Genomic DNA, 21,859 nt, shown 5'->3' on the forward strand with positions numbered 1-21,859 from the left:
AGATGAGGATACTTGGTGCTTGTGGCTGACCGCCTACTTCAATTGCGATACACAGAACACCGGATGTATAATATTGGAAGTTGGCAAGTCAAGACGGTAAGCAACTATACTAATCCGAGCTGAAATTCTGAAAGGGCCGAAGAACTTGAATGAGAGATTTGAATTGGAGCGAGTGGCGACGGATGATTGAACATATGGCTGAAGTTTCAGATAAACCCAGTTGCCCACTGAGAACACTCACTCAGAGGGCCACTATTTTATATTGTACACATCACCGCTGGCTTATCTCACCAGCCGGCAGTGATGTCCAGCTATTACTGCCGGTCGGTGGCTTAAGCCGATAGTGATGAGATAGTTGGGTATAACTGCCAGCTTAAGCCATCAGCCAACAGTGATTTCCCTTATTACTGCCGGTTCATAAGGCACGATAGCTTGTTCTTCCAGCGCGGCCTACAAACCGGCAGTGATGCCCCATCACTGTCGGCCCATAAGAAACTGTAGTGATGGACCGGCGTATAAGCCCAATTCTATAGTAGTGCGGCATCAGGGCTTGCATACCAAAGCTCAGGCTTTCAGGCATTTGCTCTGGCAATTTCATGTCTTCATCAAGGTATTGCATGACTTGTCGCATGCTAGGCTGTGCATCAGGAACCAGATAGGAACATAGCAGCCCTAGCTTTAGCACCAAGCATGCCTGGTGAGTGTCAAACTCATCTTGTAGCCTTGGATCTACTACCCTTGGTAGTAATACTTTGTGCGAGCAATCTTCAAGGAAGTCAGCAGCATGCCCTCGGACCGCTCCCAGGGGGTGTACGGGCGGCCACCAAACCCTACCATCGTCACCCCCTCTCACCTCTCACCAGTGCCAGAGCTAGCCGCTGGAAGCTCGTGCAGCTGCTAGGAAGGCGGTAGCTAGGCCACATCGCCCGGATCAGGGTAGGCACGGTTGGATCTAGGTGATGGTAGCTGCGCGGGTGAGTTGGTGACAATGGCGCTGACAACAGGAGCGCGCAGTGCTCGACGGCAGTGTGGGCGACGACAGGCGCCAACATGCGACAATGGTAGCACACGGGGCGGCGACCAGATGACACAGAAGAGGAACAGGGCAGCAACATGGTAGCGGCAGCGCATAGGCCAAGGAGACGCGACGACGGCTGAACGTAGACCAAGGCACGACAGAGTGGGGGGCAACACAGCGGCGACCGCGCGTGGGCTAGCAGGCAACATGGCGACCACACGTGGGCCAAGACACGGTGGTGTGGGCCAGGGAGTCACAACCGTGCGTGCGGCGATGATTGCACGTATGGCCACAGTGGTGGGAAGCAGCGGCGCGCCCGGTGCCACAGTTGGAAGGCGGTGGCCGCAGTCGAATGTTTTCATGGTGGCAAGTGGTGGTGGTGTTGCTCCTCCAGCCGGAAATTTGCAGTGGCGCGGTTTAGACAGGTTGAGGTAGGCAGCGGCCAAGTCGAGGAAACGAGCGTCGGTGGTTGTGAAAGATAGCTAGGACTTAGGCAATGTGGCTCTTGCGTGGCAATGTGGCAGACGGCGGCAAGGTGAGGCCATGCGTTGAGGGCGACAGAGAAAGATGGTAAGAGTGTGGCTATGGCGAGACGAAAAGGCCGACAGGGGTATGTAGCCTCGGCTTGTGTGGTGTGGCGACGGGTGGTCCCGCACAACGGTGGACATTTGACGCGGCCGATGTTTTCAGTGAGGTGATGGTAGGTATGCGTGGAAGCTCTTAGGTCTGACGCAACGGCGACTAGTTCCGTCACTAGGATCATGCCGTCTAGACTACGGCTGTTGGTCTTGCAGTAGATCCACCTGAGTTGCGCTCAAGACGATTAACAATGAGCAACAACTTGGGAATTACTTTTGCAACATTGCGGTTGCGGCATTTAGCACCATGTAGTAAGTCAAAATAAATCACACAAACATGTTAGTTGCCTGTTGTGTCAGAATCATAGCACTTGTAATCTGCTGTAGGATCGGGACGTGGCATGCAGCGTGCGGCGGTGGAAGTCTTGCGACAGCGTGCGGCTAGCAGAGTGAATAGTTCTTCGTCCAAACCTCACTACTCTAAAAAGATATAGAAGTACATATTGAAAAATAATTTTATTGTCGATTTTTCAACCGGCACTCTTTACTCGGCTAGTATTAATGTCGGTTGCCCACCGAACATTGTTGCCATTTCTCAACAATAAAAAAAAAGAAAATACATAGTGGTGAGCCGACTCGGATACCACTCCTGTCACCGCTATCGCTGGCACTGTCGCCGCCGGATATACAAATCCACACAAATATACATAGTCCAACACATATCCACACAAATTGATACACAAATCAACACAAGTTGATACACCGTCGCCGTGCAGACGCCCTTGCTGCTCCCAGACATGTCCTCACCGAGCAGCAGCATTGTGAACCCCTCCTTCATCATCTCCATCTCTGCTAGTCGAAACACAAGGCGCACACACATTAGACTACTTCGCCACCGAGATGCTGCAGTTAGAAGAAATCACTCACCTAAGACTGCTCTACGCTTTGTGCTTGTGCTGCTGCTTGGCCACCTCAGTGTTGGCGGCGCAGCAGCCCAGCTTCCTCGTCGCCGCTGGCGGCCACTCGTCGGTGGAGGTGGCGTCGAAGCTGGAGCTGCTCCCGTCGGCCGAGTCCGTGAACGAGGGCGGTGGCCGGTGGGGAGGGCCGGTGGGGAGGAGCTGGGGAGGGGCGGTGGCCGGTGGGGAGGGTGGTGGGGAGGAGCTGGGGAGGGATAAGGTTGGACTGGCATGGGGAATAGATAAGGCCGGAGCCGGACTCGAGCCTGTGAGCCAAAATAAGAACCGTGAAAAGAATCGAGTCCGGTCGCTTCACTACCGGTTGGTTCTGAAACCGGCACTGATAGTTGGTTTTCAGTGTCAGTTCTTAGCAGTTTAATTATTATTCGTGCACAAGAGATTAAGAACCGATATTGATACCTTTTCAGTTTCGGTTCCAACACAACCGACATTGATAAGACGCTACTTATTGCATGTTCTGTAGTAGTGTCTCCTTATATTTCTTTTTGGGTTGGGTTAGGTTGGATTGGGTTCACATCAAGTTCCAGCTCATTAGCATCCAGAAATACAAGAATGTAGGTACAACTTATCTCATTCGTATATCTTTCTTATCTCATGCGTATCTGTGTCTTGATTCTCTATACTTATCTCATGATTTTTTATCTAATTTTTCAGTATAAATCTCAACGTAAATAAATAATCCTGATAAATCATATGTGGTCCTGAAGGTGTGTGACGCTATAGTCACATACTAGTTATAATATTTGTCCATGTTATCTAATAACTCCTACAATAAACTAGCTATAGCATATCTTCAAATTTAATATAGATCATATGTAATAAGATATTAAAAATCTATATACATCTTGAAATACGTTATAACTATTAATTAGCAGCTACACTTTCTGTGTCCTATCTTTTTTTCTCCTCATCCTAGGCAAAATGCCAAGATGGATTCCTTATAGCTAGGTGACTGTAATTTGTTGGAGATGTCCTACAGCCTGAGCTACCGCGAGGAACGCGCGGGGACAAGAGCCACACAGGAATTAAGAAATAACCATACATCGCAAAAACTAGGGAATTAAGAAACAAATATATGCAGCTTTTGTGGTAAGCTTTGACCTGTGGACCCGCTGGGATGTGATTAGCACCTCACCAATCAATAATCTGCATGCACAAATGATAACGCGCGGCATGATATATAGTAGATGATCAATAGAACTCGATAGATCAATCCAATGTGAAAAAACCATTACATGAAAAAAACCACGAGAACACACCAAGACGAAATTACTGTAACATGTAGATTTGGGGATGGCACCCTCTGAACTTGTGTTTGCTTGTCAAATCTTGCAGTTTATCACTGCAACAGAAATGATCATTTTTGCCTCATTTCACTGTTGTTCATAAGTTGAACCAACAGATCTAACCTTAATCCATTAAGAACCAGCAGTGATAGTTGATATTATTATCGGTTCGTAACTAGAACCGATAGTGATAAAGATTATCACTATCGGTTCATAAGTTCACTGACAGAGCAATAATTGAGCCAAATCTTATCATTACTGGTTCGTATTCCAAACCGATATTGATAAGGATTATCACTGCTGGTTTGTATTCCACATCAGCAGTGATAATACTTTTATAAATCCTGAGCATGTTCTCTCACTCTACTCACTATCTCATTTCACTCCCCCATCTCTAGATATCTACATCGATGGGTAGTGACGGTCGAAATGGTGCGATGGTCACTGTTGCCATTTCTACTGTCTCTACCTCTCGAGCTCGTCTTCCCCTTTTCCCAAGCTCGTCGCCGATCTCGCGGCTGCGCTCGGCGCGGCTGTCGGTGTAATAGGTAAGGGGTGCGCCACGAGACAAGTCCTTCACCACTAAATGTCAACTGATAGTAGATATTATCAAGACCATAGTCTTATCGTGCGACCAGGGCGAGGCTCGTGCAATCAGCTCCTTGGTCGCAAAGTAAAATCCTGTGACCAGTCCTTACTGGTCGCAGAGAATGTACTCACATAACCAGTAAAGTCTCATTTAATGCTGCACACTTAAGTATTTTCCTTCCCCAAGTGCTCGCTTTCGACAAGGCATGGTCGTGGAGCGGCATGGTGTTGCAGTGTTCCGTCCCGTAGCATTTAATGTCATGGGATGGTCTGACGGGTGAGCGTGACGACGTTCGGTGATGGTACAAGGCATGCAGGACGACCAGAGCGGGGTGGGCGTGCTTACCCACCATCATGATGAGCTAGGAACAGCTAGGCTTCGTTAGACGTAGGTCTATCACCTCTTTTGGCATTGTTCGTTGGTATGAACATCTTTTCCTCTGGTATATAAAGGGGTGAAGATCCTACTTGTAAGGACAACATAAGACACTTTGTAACAAGTTCACCAAACTGGTAAGACAATATTTATGACGTAGGGTTATTATCTCATGAGAGACTTGAATCTAGATAAATCCTTGTGTTCTTGGGCCCAGTTCGGTATACATCCCCTAGAAACTTAGATCAACACACTCATCGTCCGGTATACTCTGGATTCATTGTTAGGGATTATCTATAAGTTTGGAGGCTATGGTTGGGCTACCCACATTTGGATCCATGACGGCTACGGAGTCCCATTCCGAGGACCCCGACCATCATGAGGTTTTCGTCATGGGGTATGACCCAAACGAGTCTAGTGTACTCCAAAAGTGGGACATCGAGTCAAAGTCCGAAGACTCTGAGACCGAATGTGAAGTTTGCATGGCGGCCCATGCAGCGGGGTGCAACAACGACGCTCGTGCCGCAGGAACCGGAGGTGAGCTCCAGGCCATAGGCCAAGAGGGAACCAGTACAGCGCCAGGCATGGAGATGGTCCGATATTGCCCCAGAAACAGCAACGCCACCTGGAGGAACACCCACATGAGGTAGGGACCTTGGTGGCGTTGTCTTCAAGACCGTTGCACCGCACACGGAACGTGAGCTTTGGGGGCTCCCCCCTCACGATGTCTCACTGCTCTGTGGTCGGCGGCTCGACTACGAGGCCATGACCCCTGTGCAGAACATGCATACTACGTGAGTACTTTTTAGCCACCCGCCGGTGGTGGTACCGTAGGAGTCATCGATAGAACCATGGCTACGCGATCTCGCCCTCCTGGTAGAGACCATCCAATGCCAGACCATGGCAGCTGCCACCCTGTCCGCCATAAGGGACAATTCGAGATGCTAGCCGGCAGAGTTCACAGTGGGCTCCATGGCAAGAGGAACCCTGGCCTCCCTCAGTGGCAGGGAGCACGATGGGACCCCCAAAGCGTCGAGATAGTCCACCTGTTGACCTACGCGACTCACTTCGCTACCGCGACCTCTGCGACGTAATCCAGGGCCAGAGGGCCACCCAAAAAAGTTTTCCTCTCTCTCTCTCCAAACGTTTAACCTCCCCTCGGGATACAGTTTCCTGAGTTAGCCACTAATATGGGCTGACCAACGACCACTTCCTGGGTAAACTTATGGTCACCTAGGGCCTAAGTGGGGCGACCAGACCCGACCACGACCACGTGGCATGCAACGACCACTCCCTGGGCAAACTTATAATCACTTGGAGATCAAGTGGTACGACCAGACTTGACCATGACCACATGGCATGCAGCGACCACGTACCCCTGCGGCAAACCACTCGGTCCACCATATCCACGAGGGAGCTTGGGGCTAGTGTCGGTGTAATAGGTAAGGGAGTGCCCTACGAGGTGGGTCTCGCACTGCCAAATGTTAGCCGATAGTTGGTATGTCAAGACCACGGCCTCATCATGTGACCAAGGCAAAGCTCGTGAGATCAACCCCCTAGCCGCAAAGAAAAATCCTACGACCAGCCCTTGCTGGTCGCAGGGCCGATACTCACATAACCAGACAAGTCTCATTTAATTCTACCCACTCAAGTATTTTTCTTCCCTAGGCGCCCACTTTCGGCGAGGCATGGTTGTGGGGTGGCATGTTGCAGTGACCCGTCCTATAGCATTTAATGCCACGGGATGGTCTGACGGGTGAGTGTAACAGCGTTCGGTGATGGTACAGGGCGTGCAGGATGACCAGAGTGGGGGTGGGCGTGCTTACCCACCGTCATGATGAGCTAGGCATAGCTAGGCTTCGTCAGGTATAGGTTTATCACCTGCTTTGGCATGGTCTGTTTGTGTAAACATTTTTCCCCTAGTATATAAAGGGGTAGACCCTGTTTGTAGGAAGAAGAGAAGACACTTTGTAACAAGTTCACCCAACTCATAAGATAATACATAGAAAGTAGGGCAATTATCCCACGAAAGGCCTGAATCTAGATAAATCCTTGTGTTCTTCGATCTAATTTGATATACATCCACTAGAAATATAGATCAACGTGTCCATCATCCGGTATACCCTGGATTCATTGTCAGGGATTATCCTCGACAGCAGTCACGCCACTTGGCCTCCCTGAGCCCGATCCATATTCCTTGTCTCCTTAGCCCATCGCCGACCTCGCAGCCACGCTCAGCGCGACCACACCACTCCATTTCCCCGAGCCTGAGCCTCTTCCCCATTTCTTGAGCTCGTCGCCGATGTTGTGGCCATTCTCGGTGTGACCATGCCGCCCTACCTCTCGAGCTGTCTCCCTAAGCTTGAACCATATTCTCCGTCTCCCGAGCCTGTTGTTGACCTCATGGCCACGGTCGGCGCGACTATATCGCGCCGCCTCCCAAGTCGTCTCCCAGTCTCCCCACTAAACGAGTGGCAAGTTGTGTGTTGAAAATTATGTCAATAAGCAGATCTAAACGAGTAGCAGAAAATACATTCATTTTAAAATAATTGTGTTTTTGCTATTTGTTGTGATTTATTATTGTCACTAGCTCGGATAATGCAAGATATAAAATGGATAGTGCAATATTACTTTACCAGGAGCTCACCGACACAAATCGTGCAATACTAGACCCCAAGCCGAAGAGCTCCTGGTAGAGCTATTTTGTAACATCAGTTTCTATTACGGTTTCAAGAAGATTGTAGTTTCAAATTAGAATTAAGCTTGACCATGGAGATCAGTGTATCTTATGGTGCAAAACCACTCTACCAGAATCTAGGAGCTCTGAGCAGTTTTGCACCATATGGCACATTGATCCTAATACTGATTGAGATTCTACTACGAATTTAGATTTAGATATAAAATATTCTACCACGAACATTTTAGTATGTGGTCTCTATCTCAAGTTTGAGAACTTAAGACACATCCCCATACCGAATAGTTCGTAATAGAGTATTTTTGTACTTATGGATGGATTATCACTGCTGGTTCAAGGGTAGAACTAATAGTGATAGTTAGGTTCTCACTTCCGGTTCAAGACTTAAACTGGCAGTGATACTTATTATTACTGCAGGTTCCGGAGTTGACAGTGATAATCTATTAATATCACTACCGCTAATTTACTGACGGTTTCAAAACCGACAGTAATATCAGTTTTGAATCGACAATCATAATCTATTTTATAGTAGGATATATAGTGGGTAAAAGACTCTTAGTAGCATGTGCCTGTTGGATAGAAAGAGACTAAGAATGTATATCACAATGCAACACTGCGTATCTGCCGGTGGTTGTGGCATAGCCTCTGGCTTTTAGACTAAGGAAAAGTTCACGCCCAGCTCCCTTGTAGCTACTATGTTTCAGCAACGTACTATGCATTCTTTGATCTCAAAAGAAACAGAAAAGACAATATTCTACTTTCCTTATTTTAGATTAAGAAAGTTTTATTCTAAGATAAAATAATGTTTCAACCTTTGCACGTACAGGTAACCATTACTTAAACAAAAAAAGAAAAGAAAAAAAGACTGAAACACAGTATGCACAAAGCAATACTAAATTTCACACACGACTTTCAGCTCATAACTACATAAACTAAAAAAATCAATAAATGCTTGATTCGTGCTATTTCCACTACACACAATTTGACTTTTTGAACTATCGCTTGAGTCTGATTTAACTCCCTCAAACTAAAAAAACCAGACGGCCAACACCTCAAACTCGTAAAACCAGGAAAATTCACCCCCTCTGACCATTCAAGTGTAGTTTCGCTCTGAGTGATGATGACGTGGCAGCAGTTTTGACATGTCATCAGCCAGCAAGTCAGGGTAACAATCTCATTTTCTTTCTTTCCTTTCCTTTTTTTCTTTTGCTTCTTCATCCACTCCGGTTCAATATGGCACCAAGATCTGGGCGGTTATTTCGTCAAACCACCACCGCCACCCCCTTTCGCAGCCGCCGTCGTCAACGAGATGGTTTTTGCACACGCGCATGAAGAGGCGAGCATCATGGGCACCATCGACGAGCTCCACCTCCGCACCGTGGGTCCTCCACAGCGCGCGGCGCCTCATCAGCCGATGAGTGGAGCGTGGAGGCGGGCACAGCGGCCGAGAGCAAAGAGGAAAAATATGACGGCGGCGGGGAGCATCAAGGCAAGCCATTGGACCTTCGCGATTGGAGGCGGTAGCTGTCTCGACCGGCGTCCGGCCGGTTTGGCTTGTTTGCGTCCGCACCGTACTCGAGGAGCATTTGGACGATGTTGGCACAGTCGACAGGCCTCTCGATTGTTTCTTGCTCTCCCCTAAATTATTGATCTCCCTTGTATTATCTAGTCTGCCCTTCATAGAGAGGAGAGAGAAGATGATGGAGGGAGAAGACCACAAAACACAACTGCTGCCCCGATCTCTCCCCGCCCCCCCTGGCTGCACTGTTGAGCAGTTACTTTCTTTTCAGGACTTCTATCTGCCTCCTCTATCAAAGCCTTCAATCAATTGTGAATTGAGTATAGCTAAGTTAGTTGGGTTTTTTTTTTCAAACTTGTATATCTAAATTTGGGTCTAGACATGATATGAGTACTTGTATTTTCTCATGATTAAATCCTGAGAAGAATAGTGTATGCATACGTGGATGACTAGATGTGTTTAGTGGTCAAAACGTATACCCACAACATGTGAGGTTATACTTCTAATCTTATTTAAATGTTTGCTAAAATACATCTATATAGATGTGTGAATGTGAGTGCATATATATGTCTAACTTATTTAAAAACATATGTGAAAAAAGCTCATGATGTAGCTGCTTACTTATCAAATCCACCGTCACATCAGCACGGTATAAATCAAAACCGTTTTTGAATGGGCTAGAGGGGTATTTGACTGATTTCAATAGTTGAGAGATGTTCAGCATCTGGTTATGGAGTTCAAGGAGAAAAGTCAGACTAAAGCAATAGTACATATTAGCAAAATAGGCTTTTTCCAACCATCAACCATCCAGAGTAAAGCAACCGTTCCTTCTCAAAGAAAAGAAGAGTAAATCAACCGTTGCTCCCCGATGGTACGAGTACGATCGACTCAGGCCGTCACGCGTGGTGCGTCTTGAATGGCGGACCGGAGCGGAGCCATATCATGCATGTCCCCTTGGATGCATGCCGCCGTCGTCACTCGCTGGCCTCCAGCACCATTTTCCACCGGGCAGGCTAGCTTGGTCCTGGATCATTTTGCACTAATTTTTTCAAGGCTCACGTTAAAAGGCATGACCGCGAAACTTTTATAATAAATAGCGGCTGAGGTATTTTTATCATTCCATTATCTAAAAGGAAGAAGGATCCGCTTAATCCCGGGCCGGTCGACCGGCCGGCGCCATGGGCCATACGCTAGCGCAGCAGCACAATGATATATGCAGCCTTGCCCATGCAGCAGGACGAGTCCTCCTCCAGCCGAGGCATGAAAGTGAGAGCACACCACACACCACCACCAGATGCTCTGCCTGGGTGGCTAGCTAGGCTCTAGCTGCTCACATGGAGACAGACGCGGACGACGACGCAGCACAGCATCCACGCATCGCTTGTCATGGCTGGCTGGCCGCACCTGAGCCTGCATGACTGCATCTGCAAGCAGGATGATCCACCGGGCTAGCGTCGATGGCGCCGGTCAAGTTCCAGCCTCCTTTTGCAGTGGTCCGCCCTCACTCTCGGCCGGCAGAAAGGTCCAATCATTACAACCTTTTCTTTCTTTCTACCTCTCTTTCTGCAAATCTCCTTTTCAGAAAAAAGGAAAAGGAAAAAAGAGAGGAAACTTACACTGCCAACGCAAGCATCGCGCTGTGTCGGTGCGGCATCGATCAGCGCTCAGCTCACACATGTTTTCTCCGCGCACACGCCCAATATAATTAGCCTGTTGGGTCCTTGGTATTGGCAAGCTACTATATATATTACATCTTCAAATAATACGATTGTAATATGGAGGGATTTGGTTATTTTTTATCACTCGGAGGAAATTGTATAAACCAAATGAGGAGTTTTAGTTTTTCTTGTGTTGATAACGAGAATTGACATCTATGATGATCAGGACATGATTATGTGTTTGAATAATTACATTTCCAGTTAATTATGTAATATTTTCCGGTTTTATGGCTAGTTCTACATTTTCTAGTTAATTATATAATATTTTCATGTTTCATATCTTAGTTCATTATTTTTCAGTTAGTTATGCAATATTTTTCGATCTTGTTACTAAATCGAGTTTTTCAGTTAATTATATACTATTTTCGTATACCTTGGAAATACATACAACCGGGTAAAAAGTGATGTTTTTTCGGTTTAGAAACATGAGCTTTCCATATTTTAACACATAGACCATTTTCAATTAAGTGTTTATTTTATAGTTTAGAGATATATTTGGGAACATGCGTGATCAAATAGGAGAAAATCTTCTCGATTGGGGAAAGATAGAAACAAAACTAAGATATTCTATAGTTATGTGGTCGATTCAAAGAAACACAATCAACTTCAATCTACCAGAATTATTATTTTTCTATTATCTACTTTTCGCAGTCTAGGAGTAAACTCTATAATAGATCTATACTTTGCTAATTTGCCAATAAATTAGCTGGCACTCTTACCGAAATTGAGGTCTATCCTCTTTATTGATTTGCTTGTAAATTAGTTGAGTGCTCTTGCAAAACGGAGTAGTCATCCTTTGCATGCTTGTAAAGCATCCGGCCACCTCGCCGTAATCGAGGCTTGTACGCTTTGTTGCGTTTTATGAAAATCATCTGTGTGCTTTGGAGGTCTATGTGTTGGCGTGAGGATCAATTTCTTTGCACCAACACCTTGTAGCAATGAGAGACCACCAAACACTCTTGAGTCTGGTCTGGGGCACCAGCAGAGTAGAGATACTTGATTTCTCTCTCTCTCAGCTCGCAAAGGCAAAGCAGAGCAGGTGTTTGTTTGTCCCCACACAATGTGAGCTTCAATGTAGTCACTTGAATGCACTCAACAATTTAATTTCCTCCACATCCGAGTCAGGACCAAATCAAACGCGTTCAATACCAAACTGACAAAAACTCGCTGCTTAGCTCGGCTTAACTATACCACAAATCTAATTTGCAGCTTAAACAGTCTCCCTCTTCAATCTCACTACAACAAAATTAAGGGAGCAAGCTGGGGCTGAAACCAAAAAGAGTCAAAAAGAAGAAAGAACATGAGGAAGTGGTGTTTACAGTTTGCGCAACAATGGCGAGTGAGTGCCTTTGAGATGGATTGTGCTCATGGATCAAGGATGGTGCCTCCACACTTGCATTTCCAGCTGAGCGGCTTGTAGTTTGTGATGCCGTCCACCCTGTAGGTGAACATTGCGGTGCCGATGGCAGCAGCAGCCGCAGCATCGCTCACCACATGCTCCTGATCTGCACCGGTAGCCCTCTTCTGCTGGTGATCCCGTGGCACGATGGGAACCTGCACTGCCTCACAGTGGCCGCAGGACATGCACACCCTCTCGCATCTCGGCGGCCTAGATCCAATCAGAGCCCTCCCCTTCATCTCTCCTCTGATTTCCGCCTCCTCCTGCCCCTAATCCAACATTACACACATGTAAACCATATTGGCAAACACCAGCAACAATAGAAAGATGCATTATATGTTAGGAGTTGTGCCTATATAATTAGGAAAGGCATGTAACGTGAGAAAAGGAGCTGGTGCCGTGATCTGAAAATTGTGTGTTTTTTTTTCTTCGTGGTTGTTTGATCCTGGTGAAAAGCCAACATTATACATAGATCAATCGATGTAACGAGACTGAGCTTATTGATTAGCTACGTACCTTGCTGGTGTCGATCTCTCGTAGACGACGCAGTGGAAACCTCCCTGTAGCAAAGAGTAGTTGAGTAATTAAGAAGCCACCATTGAGATCCCAGATTAATGAAGCAAGAGCCGTAATTAGCATGAAGAAAGAAGCAGAAGGATCTTACTGGCATCTGAGTATGCTACCTCCATGGAAGAGGTGAGTAGCAGGAAGAAGACGGAGAAGAAGAGAAGCCCAAAGGGCGTGTGAGCATTGCTGCATTGCAAGAAATGGACCATTTAATTGGTGTCTATGCCTGAGTTGCTCTTGCTTAGGAGGACGAGCGAGAGATCGAGTGAGTGTGGCTTATTTAGGGAAGGAGCTACATGAATCAGAGGAAGCTTAGCTAGATTGATCTCCACACCAACAGAAGCTGATCTGAATCTTCCAGGCCTGCGGCTCTCGGTCTGTGTGCAATAGGGTTCCTAGGCTGGTGGGTTGGGTGAGTTGAGGAGGAAGAAGAAGGCTATGAGCCTATGAGGAGGGCTAAATAGGATATGATATTTATTTTCTACTGGGAGAGAAGAGAGAAGATGAAAAGTAAATTTTATAGGATTTTATCTAGAAAATTTAATGGCTAAACTAAAGAGAAAGGAAGGTAGATATGTATTATCATAGAGAGATGATTTTTATAAAACTAGATCTTATAAAATTTATTTTTGAGAGATGGGTCGTGGGCTCCCTCGGCTCTAGCTGGCGATTGGGATAGCTACTGGCGAACCTTGCTTTCAAGGTGTCGACTGCATTCACAATCATCATGTGGAGTGACTGACTGGGAGTAAGTTTTTTAAGAAATTAAAAAGAAAAAAAGCGTGTGCTGAATTCACGCGTGTCCGGATGTGCGCGTGTGCGTGTCGTACATGTGGGCCCGGCCACGGGTGGAGCAAACAGTATGTATTTTATTCACATCGCCTATTATCCCGTCGCCTCAAAAGAGCGAATCTTATTTTTCAACGCCTCCTGTTTTCCAGACGCTTGGAAATTGCGAATCTTAGGAGTCGACAGTGAATTTCAACTCCGACGGCGGAGGAGGGCGATGCTAGTGCCTTCGAACCACCGGAGGCGGGTAGGGATGGGAGCGAGCTATGGTGAAGAAGAACAGTGCGGGAGAAGCAGGAAGAAGAAGCACGGTGCACGAAGCCGTGGATATAGAATCACTGTGCAGGATAAGTGAGAAACTAAGGGGAAACAATAGTTAATATGTCTTGAATTTAGGTAGCATGTGTCTGTGGATGTTTGTTCTTGTTCTTGTTTAACTCGAGTTGATAGTGTTTGAAATTGATGAATTTTTTTTTACATACGAAAATTACACACATCGGAAGTTCGAGTGTGAACATCGGATGTTCCGGTGTGGACAGCGTGTACTCGTCGGACTATTTCTTGTAGAGAGCAATTTTTCGGGCGAAATTAGATATTAATGCACCGGAAGGTCAGATGAGTATAGTGGCTACATTAGAGGGTATCACAGGAACATTTTCAGTATTGAAGCAGAAATAAAAGCTAACACCGGATAGTCCGGTGATGGACTTTGGGAGAGCCAAAGTATTTTCTACAAAGAGAATATTTTTGACACCAAGTTTGATTACATACGCCGGATAGTCCGGTGTTATAATTTTGAACACTGAAGAATGCACCGGACCTTTTGTTACATGGAGGTTGCAGGAGAATAGTTCGGTGGATTAGCACACACCGGATTATCTGATGATGGACATAAAATCATCAAAAACTTTCACCGGACCTTTTCCTGCAGAGAGCAAAAATTTTCTGAAACAGATAGTGTTACACTCATTGGATGGTCTGATTTTCAGAGCAGAAAATACCGGAACATCCGATGTTCACGTTTTCTGCAGGATGTGCTCTGAGTTGGAGTTTTTTGATTTTGTGCTAACCTGAAGATGTTTTGGAGTGTGAAGAAATATGTTTGCTTGTTTTAAGATGTACAGGGTATGGATGCAACTTGATGGTCGACGACGGGTGATCGGGGCTAAGCGGGTGCTTGGTGGCCAACGATCAAGGAGGGTCGTGCGGAGTCAAGGATGATCCTAACTGTACACATGAAGGTCAAGCAAAGTATGAAACGGAGAATGAAGATGACAAGTTGATAAAGTCAAGCGAAGGGGATACTGGTGCAAGTGACAAGGTGGCATGAGGGATCGGGAGCGAGAGAGACTTGCCGATGGTCAATATCTCAAGACGGAGGACACGCATCATCATTGGAACACTTGCTTCAAGAGAAAGCAAGTGGCGACTAGTCACGCTTTGAGTAGTTTGCTAAGGTTTCACGGTTTGGCCTCAAAATCGTGGGAGGATTGGAGGAGTACGTTGCACCATTGCGAAGCTAGGGTCGAGACGAAGCTAAGCCGTAAAGGCGCTACAGCTGTCCGATGAATGGAGAAGAAAATAGACTAAAATACCCTCAATGATAGATAGAAGTGTACTATAAGAGAGGGTTATTTTAGGAAAAAAAAACTAGAAAACTTAGATGTCAAGTTTCCTAGACCTATAAATACAGGGGTAAGGCTATAAGAGAGGTAGAACTAGTCATATGAGCCCTTTGTACCACCTATATGAGAGCATTGTGTTAGGGTTTTAGAAAAGAGGAGGATAAATGCTTAGCTTATGTAATATGTGAGAGTTTTGAGAGAAATTTTTTTGTAATTCGTCTAAAATAGGGTTGACCTATTTGAGTAATGAAGTTTATTTTATTTCACATGCTTGAATTCCCCTCCTTCTAGTTTTCCTCTCTTGTTCTCCTGCCTTGTGTGCAAGTTTTTATTCTTCGGTGTTGATTTTTGTTTTTATTTTTGAGTTGAAATTTTAACACCTTAGGAGGTTGTTCTTCTTGATGCTAAAGGCATAAAATTCACATACATATGCATATGTGATAGGGTATTGAATTACCTTGCCTTTAGACCATTATCTTGGAAGTTTTCTTCACATGGTGTTTATCTCTTATTCCTTAAGTGATATTTTCTCAAGATTCAACTTTGTGTGGGGATGAGACATGGATTAGTTTGATGTGAAATCTAGTATTCGATTCCAACTATAAGACCCACTTTTTATTGAATCTTTTAGTTTGGTTTTTTATCATTCTCTGGAGTTTTCGGAATTTTTAGATAGGTGTAGTTTTTTCGCTGCGTATCTGTATTGCGTTCAGTTGTGATTTTTTTTTAGGTATGTTAAATATTTGAATAGAAGAATATCATCAATTTTAAAAAAATTTGTTAAAATACATATTCACCTTCTTTAATCGATGACAAAGTCTACCGTGAAGATTAAAAAATAGTCCTATAAAGTGTAGCATTACCTTTTTCTACTCAGAAAACATTACATTATTTTTGTCGTAGAACCAAGATTATTTAATTAGCTGAATAGGTAGCTATGTATGCTTATGTCGCACCAAATGTGCGCTACATGTATTGGGCTGCTGCGCGCCTTATCTGTTCCTCGTACGAGAAAGTTAGTCTAGTCTAGTACTTCTCTCTTTCTCCCGAGACAGGTGAAGAGAGTGAGAGTGGAACTGTGAAAGAGTAGAGAACCGGCTGGGAGCTGACTGGCTAACAGCTAAGCTGCTAGGGCATGGATGCGGCATTTTGTCAAAGCTGAGCAAGACGAGGAGCATGAAAGTGGCAGCAAAGGCTGGACCTGGAGGCAGACAGAGAAACGAGGGCTGGCCAGATCAAAGCAAAGTTCTTCTGAGCCGACCGGGGAAGAGAGAGGGAGACAGAAGAAAGGCAAAGGGGAGAGCGAGCGAGCCAGAGAGAGAGAGAGAGAGGGGAAAGAGAGAGAGATGATAAAGAGGTTTTGATGACTCTGATGTAGGATGACCTGCAGACATGCAGAGCGAGTAAAAAGGATTCTCCCCGGAAGCCGACAAGCGGCGCCCGGGCCCAGCTCACTCCCCTCCACACGGTCGTACGCACGTACTGATACAGTACATGCATGCTTTGCTTCATTTCGCGTAACCATTCCATATGTCACATGTTCACTCACAGCAATTCTTTTCCATGTGGGCAAGGACTCATCCCAACATGATCATCGGTTGGAAGGACATGAGTGCAAAGCTGCCATTACCAATGACGTCGATATTTTTTAGATAACTAGAGAAGTGGCACGCGCAATCGCACGGTTAAGAGTTTGACATAATTATAATTTATGAAAGTAAAGCACTATTATCGTATTCCACATTTTTATTTTGGTTCTTTTTACTGGGAATTTCTTATGCTATGGGACTAAGCAAACCGGTGTGAAGATTATTGCCTCGATATAATATTGTACTATTATTCAGTGATGTTGTTGCTAGATTTTGTAAGATTCTTCTCTATCAAGGAAGCTGTTGTGCCATAGGCTCATGATTACTGTTGTTTGTTCTTCTCATTTGTATTGCATGGCTGCTCTTGACCTTGAAAGTGAATGAAAAGACTATTTTGCTGATTAATTCCTAATATAATATATTGAAATTTCATTCTGGCCTCCGCATTTTGCAATGCATGCAGTCTGGTCTTTATTACAATTTGAGAAATCAAGTTGAAATGTAACTTAGTTTATATGTGACGAGTGATTAACAAGGTTGTCGATTTAGTTTGTCGAGTTTTGGATTGCTTGAGCTTGATTTGAGCATTTTGATTATGGACTAACTAGAGTTGGAGTTAGAGAAATGTATTTGCTTGTCTCATGATGTACAGATGATGGATGCAACTTGACTGTCGACGGCAGGTGATCGGGGCTAAGCGGGTGCTTAGTGCCAGACGATCAAGTAGGCTGGACAGAGTCAAGAATGATCCTAACTGTACATGTGGAGGTCAAGCAAAATATGAAACGAGGGATAGAGACAGCGTGTTGACAAAGTCAAACAAAAAGGATACCGATGCAAATGACAAGGCGGCCTGAGGGATCGGAAGCGAGAGAGACTTGCTGACGATCAGAATCGCAAGACGGAGTACACGTGTCGACATCAGAGTGCTTGCTTAAGGCGTAAGCAAGTGGCGAGTCACGCTTTGAGAAGCGTGCAGAGGGTTTCACAGTTTGGCCTTAAAACTGTGGGAGGATTGGAGGAGTATGTGGCACCATCTTAAAGCTTGCATTGAGGCGAAGCTAAGTCGTGAAGGCGTCGTGGTTGTTCGATGGATGAAGCAAGAAATGGATCAAATGCCCTCGGTAGTAGGTATGAGTGTACTACAAGAGAGGAGTATTTTGGTAACCAGTTAAGAAACTTAGGGACCAAATTTTCTACGCATAGAAATAGAGAGGTAGTGCTATGAGAAAATTTGAATCAGCCACTTGAGCCTATTGTGCCACCCATCTGAGAGCCTAGTGCTAGGGTTTTAGAGGGGATGAAGATGAGTGCTTAGTATATGTAATATGTGAGAGTTTTTGAGAGAAAAATCCTTATAATCTGTTTAAAATAGGGCTGATCTCTTTTAGTAATGAAGTTTATATTTTTGCATATGCTTGAATTCCCCTCCTTCTAGTTTCTCTACTGGTTTCCTTGCAAGTTTGCAAGTTTTCTTTTTTCGGTTGTGATTTTCTTATTGATTTTCGTTTTTGCCTTTGAGCTGCGATTTTTCAACTTTAAGAAGTTGTTCTTCTTGCTAGAGGCATAAACGTTCATATACTTATGTATTTGAGAGGATCTTGAATCCCCTTGTATTTAGATCATCAATTTGGAGAGATGCTTCTTTTGGTGACTGTGTTTTTTGCTTTTTATTCATTCAAGTTTCAAGCTTTTGTATACAAAGATATATAAAATAGTTTTGAATAAAGCCTGTAGTTCATATTTCATCTGTAGAGTCATGTTATCTTAGAATTTTCTTTCTTATTTTGTCAATCTAAAGTTTATGCTTCTGTTTATATGTTTTTAGAGTATTGAGTGAATAAGTAGTAGACTATGTATCTTGTAAGAAATTTGTAAGACGTTTATTCACTTTTCTCTAATCGTCTGTCTTGGTCCTACACAATTTCAATATGTAGTTGCGTTCAATGGGTAAATAAAGTCATCCCATGACTGAATATGTCAAACATGGGATAGTTGACTATTGTATGCTTCTTTCTCACTGAATACACGTATTTTTTTCTCCCGAAAATATATACTCCCCGGGATCTATTGGGTATCCAAGCTGGCATTAATGCATTCAGTGGGCGCATGGTTTGTGGCTGATCAAAGTGGCATGCATGCTGCCGTAATTAATGCGCATGCATGCATTCTGTTCATCCGTGGTAGGGAGTGGGCGCATGCATAGTATGTGGTACCGAGTATATATTCTAGGAACAGATTAGTTTTTTTTCCATAGTAAGCCTTTCTGTACTTTGTGTATGTTGTACGTAGTATATGGAGATATAGGTTTGGGAGCACACGAAGGAGTGGAGGAGTATATACATCTTAAAAATATATGTTTCACTTATAACATAGTGTATATATTTTAGAAAATAGTATGTATTTTTCTGTACACTCGTTAGAGGGAGAGTATTAATTAACACGTGGGAGTAACTCCATAACTGTATCTCCATGTACTACGTACGTACAGTTGCCAGCTAGCTACTGTATATCGATCAGCGGCCTTTTCAGTTTCAGGTTTGTCGTATGATTAGCCGTATATATACGATCGATCAAGCTAGCAGGACAGGTGGTTGAGCCGAGCGTCGGCCGAGCCTGCATCTGCATGTCGTCTCTCTATCTGGTGGGTATGGAGGCCTGTACATGTTTGGCTCGAAGCATTCATGCAGCTAGCTAGTAGCCACCAAACCAACAGGTTTGAATTGCACATGACAGAAGTCCACGGGATGGATGCATCCACGTACGCACGGCTTATACACACCACATAGACACATAAGATACATAAAGGCAATTAATACATATCTTGTGCTCCCTAATAGTACTTATCTTGTGCTCCCACGCAGGGAGCATACGGAGGAGTGGGGGCACTGGATATGTTCTGTACACACACAACATACGCAGCTAACTTGCAGTTGCAAGCAAGATATACTGAGAAGTTACTACACTAAATAGGTCAAGTTGAGAGATCGATCGAGGTTGGTTTTGGGGTTCTCATTCCTGAGTACCTACATGTATTATACAAACATCACTACTCAAAAAATGATTTCTTCAAATGGTTCGAAACCCCCGTACGAGATATTTTTTCGAACCATTTGTGAAAAAGAGTATATACAAATCTGATTTATACATACGGTTTTTAAACCATCCGTACAAATATTTATTACAGACGATTCTAAACTGAAACCATCTGTACTAATCATTAGTACAGACGGTTGTAAACTAGAACCGTCTATATATTTTAGAATAGTCTATACAAATTATTAATACTTACGGTTCAAATTTAGAACCGTATGTACTAAGAAAAAATACAAAAAATAAAATAAAATTGCACTGATCTGCTCTCTGTCAGCTGAGATCATCACATGCAAAAGAAACAGACTTGGTTTTTAATACTATAATAGCAAGATCTACAATTTTCATCTACATGTTTTTACTTCAAGAAAGTGGAAAGCATCCTCATCAAAGCAGCCAACAGAATGTGCATATTGTCCCCTCAACCTTTTCCTGAACACAATAGCATGCTAAAACCAAAAACGAAAGTAGAAGTCGATGGCTGTACATGTTTTTCTCACATATAAGGAGAACCTCAGCAAGAAAATATATCTTTCCCTTTGAAGCAATATGTAGAAAAGTGGAGTGTGGATATGCCTCATTCGCAGCTCTTGGCGCTGCAGGGAATAGGGAAAATTAGACTCATATCCAACAAACAAACCAAGAGATAGCTTGTACTCTTGTAACAGTAGAAAACGATGAGCCATATCATGATTCCACTACCCAGTGAAGGAAAACTTTGCCCACAAACAATCACAATATCCAATTGAGGGGATTAATCCCTATTTCCCATAGTTGTATGCTATGCTGCTCCGAAATGTTGTGACAACCAACCAGTACTCAACGACAGCGCAAGGCATGTACGAGCAGCAAGCTTAGATGCACTCATGGATGGTGAAGTGGGAGGTGAACTTGTCATGGAGCATGGTGAGCAACTGTTCGTAGCCCGTGTATGCCTCGAGGTCCACCTTGCGCTGGTACGGCGCGCTGACCATGACCACCTTGACGAACTTGCCCTTGGGGAGCCCATTTCTCCGGTTCCTGCTCACCGACGGCCATCCCACCACTCGTGCCCTGCACCAACATGAACCAATCAATCAGACCCAAATCAACCACGAATGAACCCTCCTCACGAGTCCCTCGCGTGTAAGCAAAGGATTGATTTACCTTGTGCGAAATTCATGGATCTTCGTTGAGAGTGGATGCAGAGACAGCTTGTTCATGCTGCTGCTTCTCTGCTTGTTCGTGCTGCTTCTTCTCTGTTCTTGGAGCACTCGGAGAAGTTGTCCGCTTCTCCACACCGAGTGACCGGAGTAGGAGATAGTGACAGTGAGTGGAAAACCCCCAGATCCAAGGCAGGCTCAGATAAATCTAGGTGAGTGGAGGGGAGGAAATTTATTTTATTCCTTACCTCCCCACAGTCGGGGTCAAAGACAGTGAATCTGGAGATGGACATAGTGGCGATGACGGTGGCAGCGAGGGCAAGACTTTGGAAGGGGAAGACGCCCATCCGAGATGAAACTTGAAAAACTAAATTGGAACTACTAGTTACAAGCCTATATAGCTTAGATCTAGGAAGAGGACCGGTCCCCGCTCCTCCTCGCCGTCGACGAGGTCGCCGGAGGGGAGGAAAGAGGGGGACCGAGGTGGCGGCAATGGTGGAACCCTAAGAAGATGATGGGGACCGGTCTTTGCACACGTTTGCTGTAGCACTTGATGAGGATTGGGGTTGGAGAAGGTTCTTGGGATGTAAATGAATGCGTGGGACTTCGCTCCAGTTGAGATCCGTCTGTAAAGTGAACACGTGGGACGTGAGATGCTCTGGTAAGGACCCGTCTGAAAAGTGAACACGTGAGACAGCTTCAATTGAGACCCGTCTAAACTGTGTGGTTTGCACAAACGGTTCTTATTTAAGAACCGTCTGTACTAGCAGTTCCTATAAAGTAAAACGTTTTAGTACTGACGGTTCTCATTTAAGAACCGTCTGTATTAATACAAACAATTTTTAAATGAGAGTAGTTTCTATGAGATGAGACGTTGTACGGTTCTCATTTAAGAATTGT

The 21,859-nt window shown here is 44.7% G+C and overlaps 2 protein-coding genes across 3 annotated transcripts; both read right to left on the reverse strand.

Annotated features, from left to right (window-relative positions):
- Positions 1-11,909: 11,909 nt before the first annotated feature.
- Positions 11,910-13,388, reverse strand: LOC133892041 (EPIDERMAL PATTERNING FACTOR-like protein 2). Of its 2 annotated transcripts, none has more exons than XM_062332781.1 (3): positions 12,819-13,388; positions 12,671-12,714; positions 11,910-12,417 (listed from the first exon to the last, which is right to left on the reverse strand). In XM_062332781.1, exons 1-3 carry the CDS (start codon positions 12,928-12,930, stop codon positions 12,121-12,123), a joined length of 453 nt encoding a protein of 150 aa, XP_062188765.1. In that variant the 5' UTR covers positions 12,931-13,388; the 3' UTR covers positions 11,910-12,120. The 2 variants fall into 2 exon arrangements, with proteins under 2 accessions (XP_062188765.1, XP_062188763.1); XM_062332779.1 differs by having other exon boundaries at positions 11,910-12,423; positions 12,819-13,386.
- A 7,283-nt stretch (positions 13,389-20,671) lies between these two features.
- LOC133892283 (auxin-responsive protein IAA1-like) lies at positions 20,672-21,306 on the reverse strand. The gene is made up of 3 exons (XM_062332968.1): positions 21,208-21,306; positions 20,964-21,055; positions 20,672-20,870 (listed from the first exon to the last, which is right to left on the reverse strand). Exons 1-3 carry the CDS (start codon positions 21,304-21,306, stop codon positions 20,672-20,674), a joined length of 390 nt encoding a protein of 129 aa, XP_062188952.1.
- Positions 21,307-21,859: the final 553 nt, after the last annotated feature.

Source organism: Phragmites australis, chromosome 15, assembly GCF_958298935.1.
Source record: "Phragmites australis chromosome 15, lpPhrAust1.1, whole genome shotgun sequence".
NCBI classification, from domain to species: Eukaryota; Viridiplantae; Streptophyta; class Magnoliopsida; order Poales; family Poaceae; genus Phragmites; species Phragmites australis.

What these genes read in the sequence shown, in the direction of transcription:
- LOC133892041 (XM_062332779.1), bottom strand. Translation starts at nt 12,930, where the DNA reads ATGGTCCATTTCTTGCAATGCAGCAATGCTCACACGCCCTTTGGGCTT. An exon ending in GGTAGCATACTCAGATGCCA is followed by an intron (nt 12,715 to 12,818) that starts GTAAGATCCTTC and finishes TCTTTGCTACAG; the next exon opens with GGAGGTTTCCACTGCGTCGT. An exon ending in GAGAGATCGACACCAGCAAG is followed by an intron (nt 12,424 to 12,670) that starts GTACGTAGCTAA and finishes ATGTTGGATTAG; the next exon opens with GGGCAGGAGGAGGCGGAAAT.
- LOC133892283 (XM_062332968.1), bottom strand. Translation starts at nt 21,306, where the DNA reads ATGGGCGTCTTCCCCTTCCAAAGTCTTGCCCTCGCTGCCACCGTCATC. An exon ending in TTGACCCCGACTGTGGGGAG is followed by an intron (nt 21,056 to 21,207) that starts GTAAGGAATAAA and finishes CTCCAAGAACAG; the next exon opens with AGAAGAAGCAGCACGAACAA. An exon ending in ATCCATGAATTTCGCACAAG is followed by an intron (nt 20,871 to 20,963) that starts GTAAATCAATCC and finishes ATGTTGGTGCAG; the next exon opens with GGCACGAGTGGTGGGATGGC.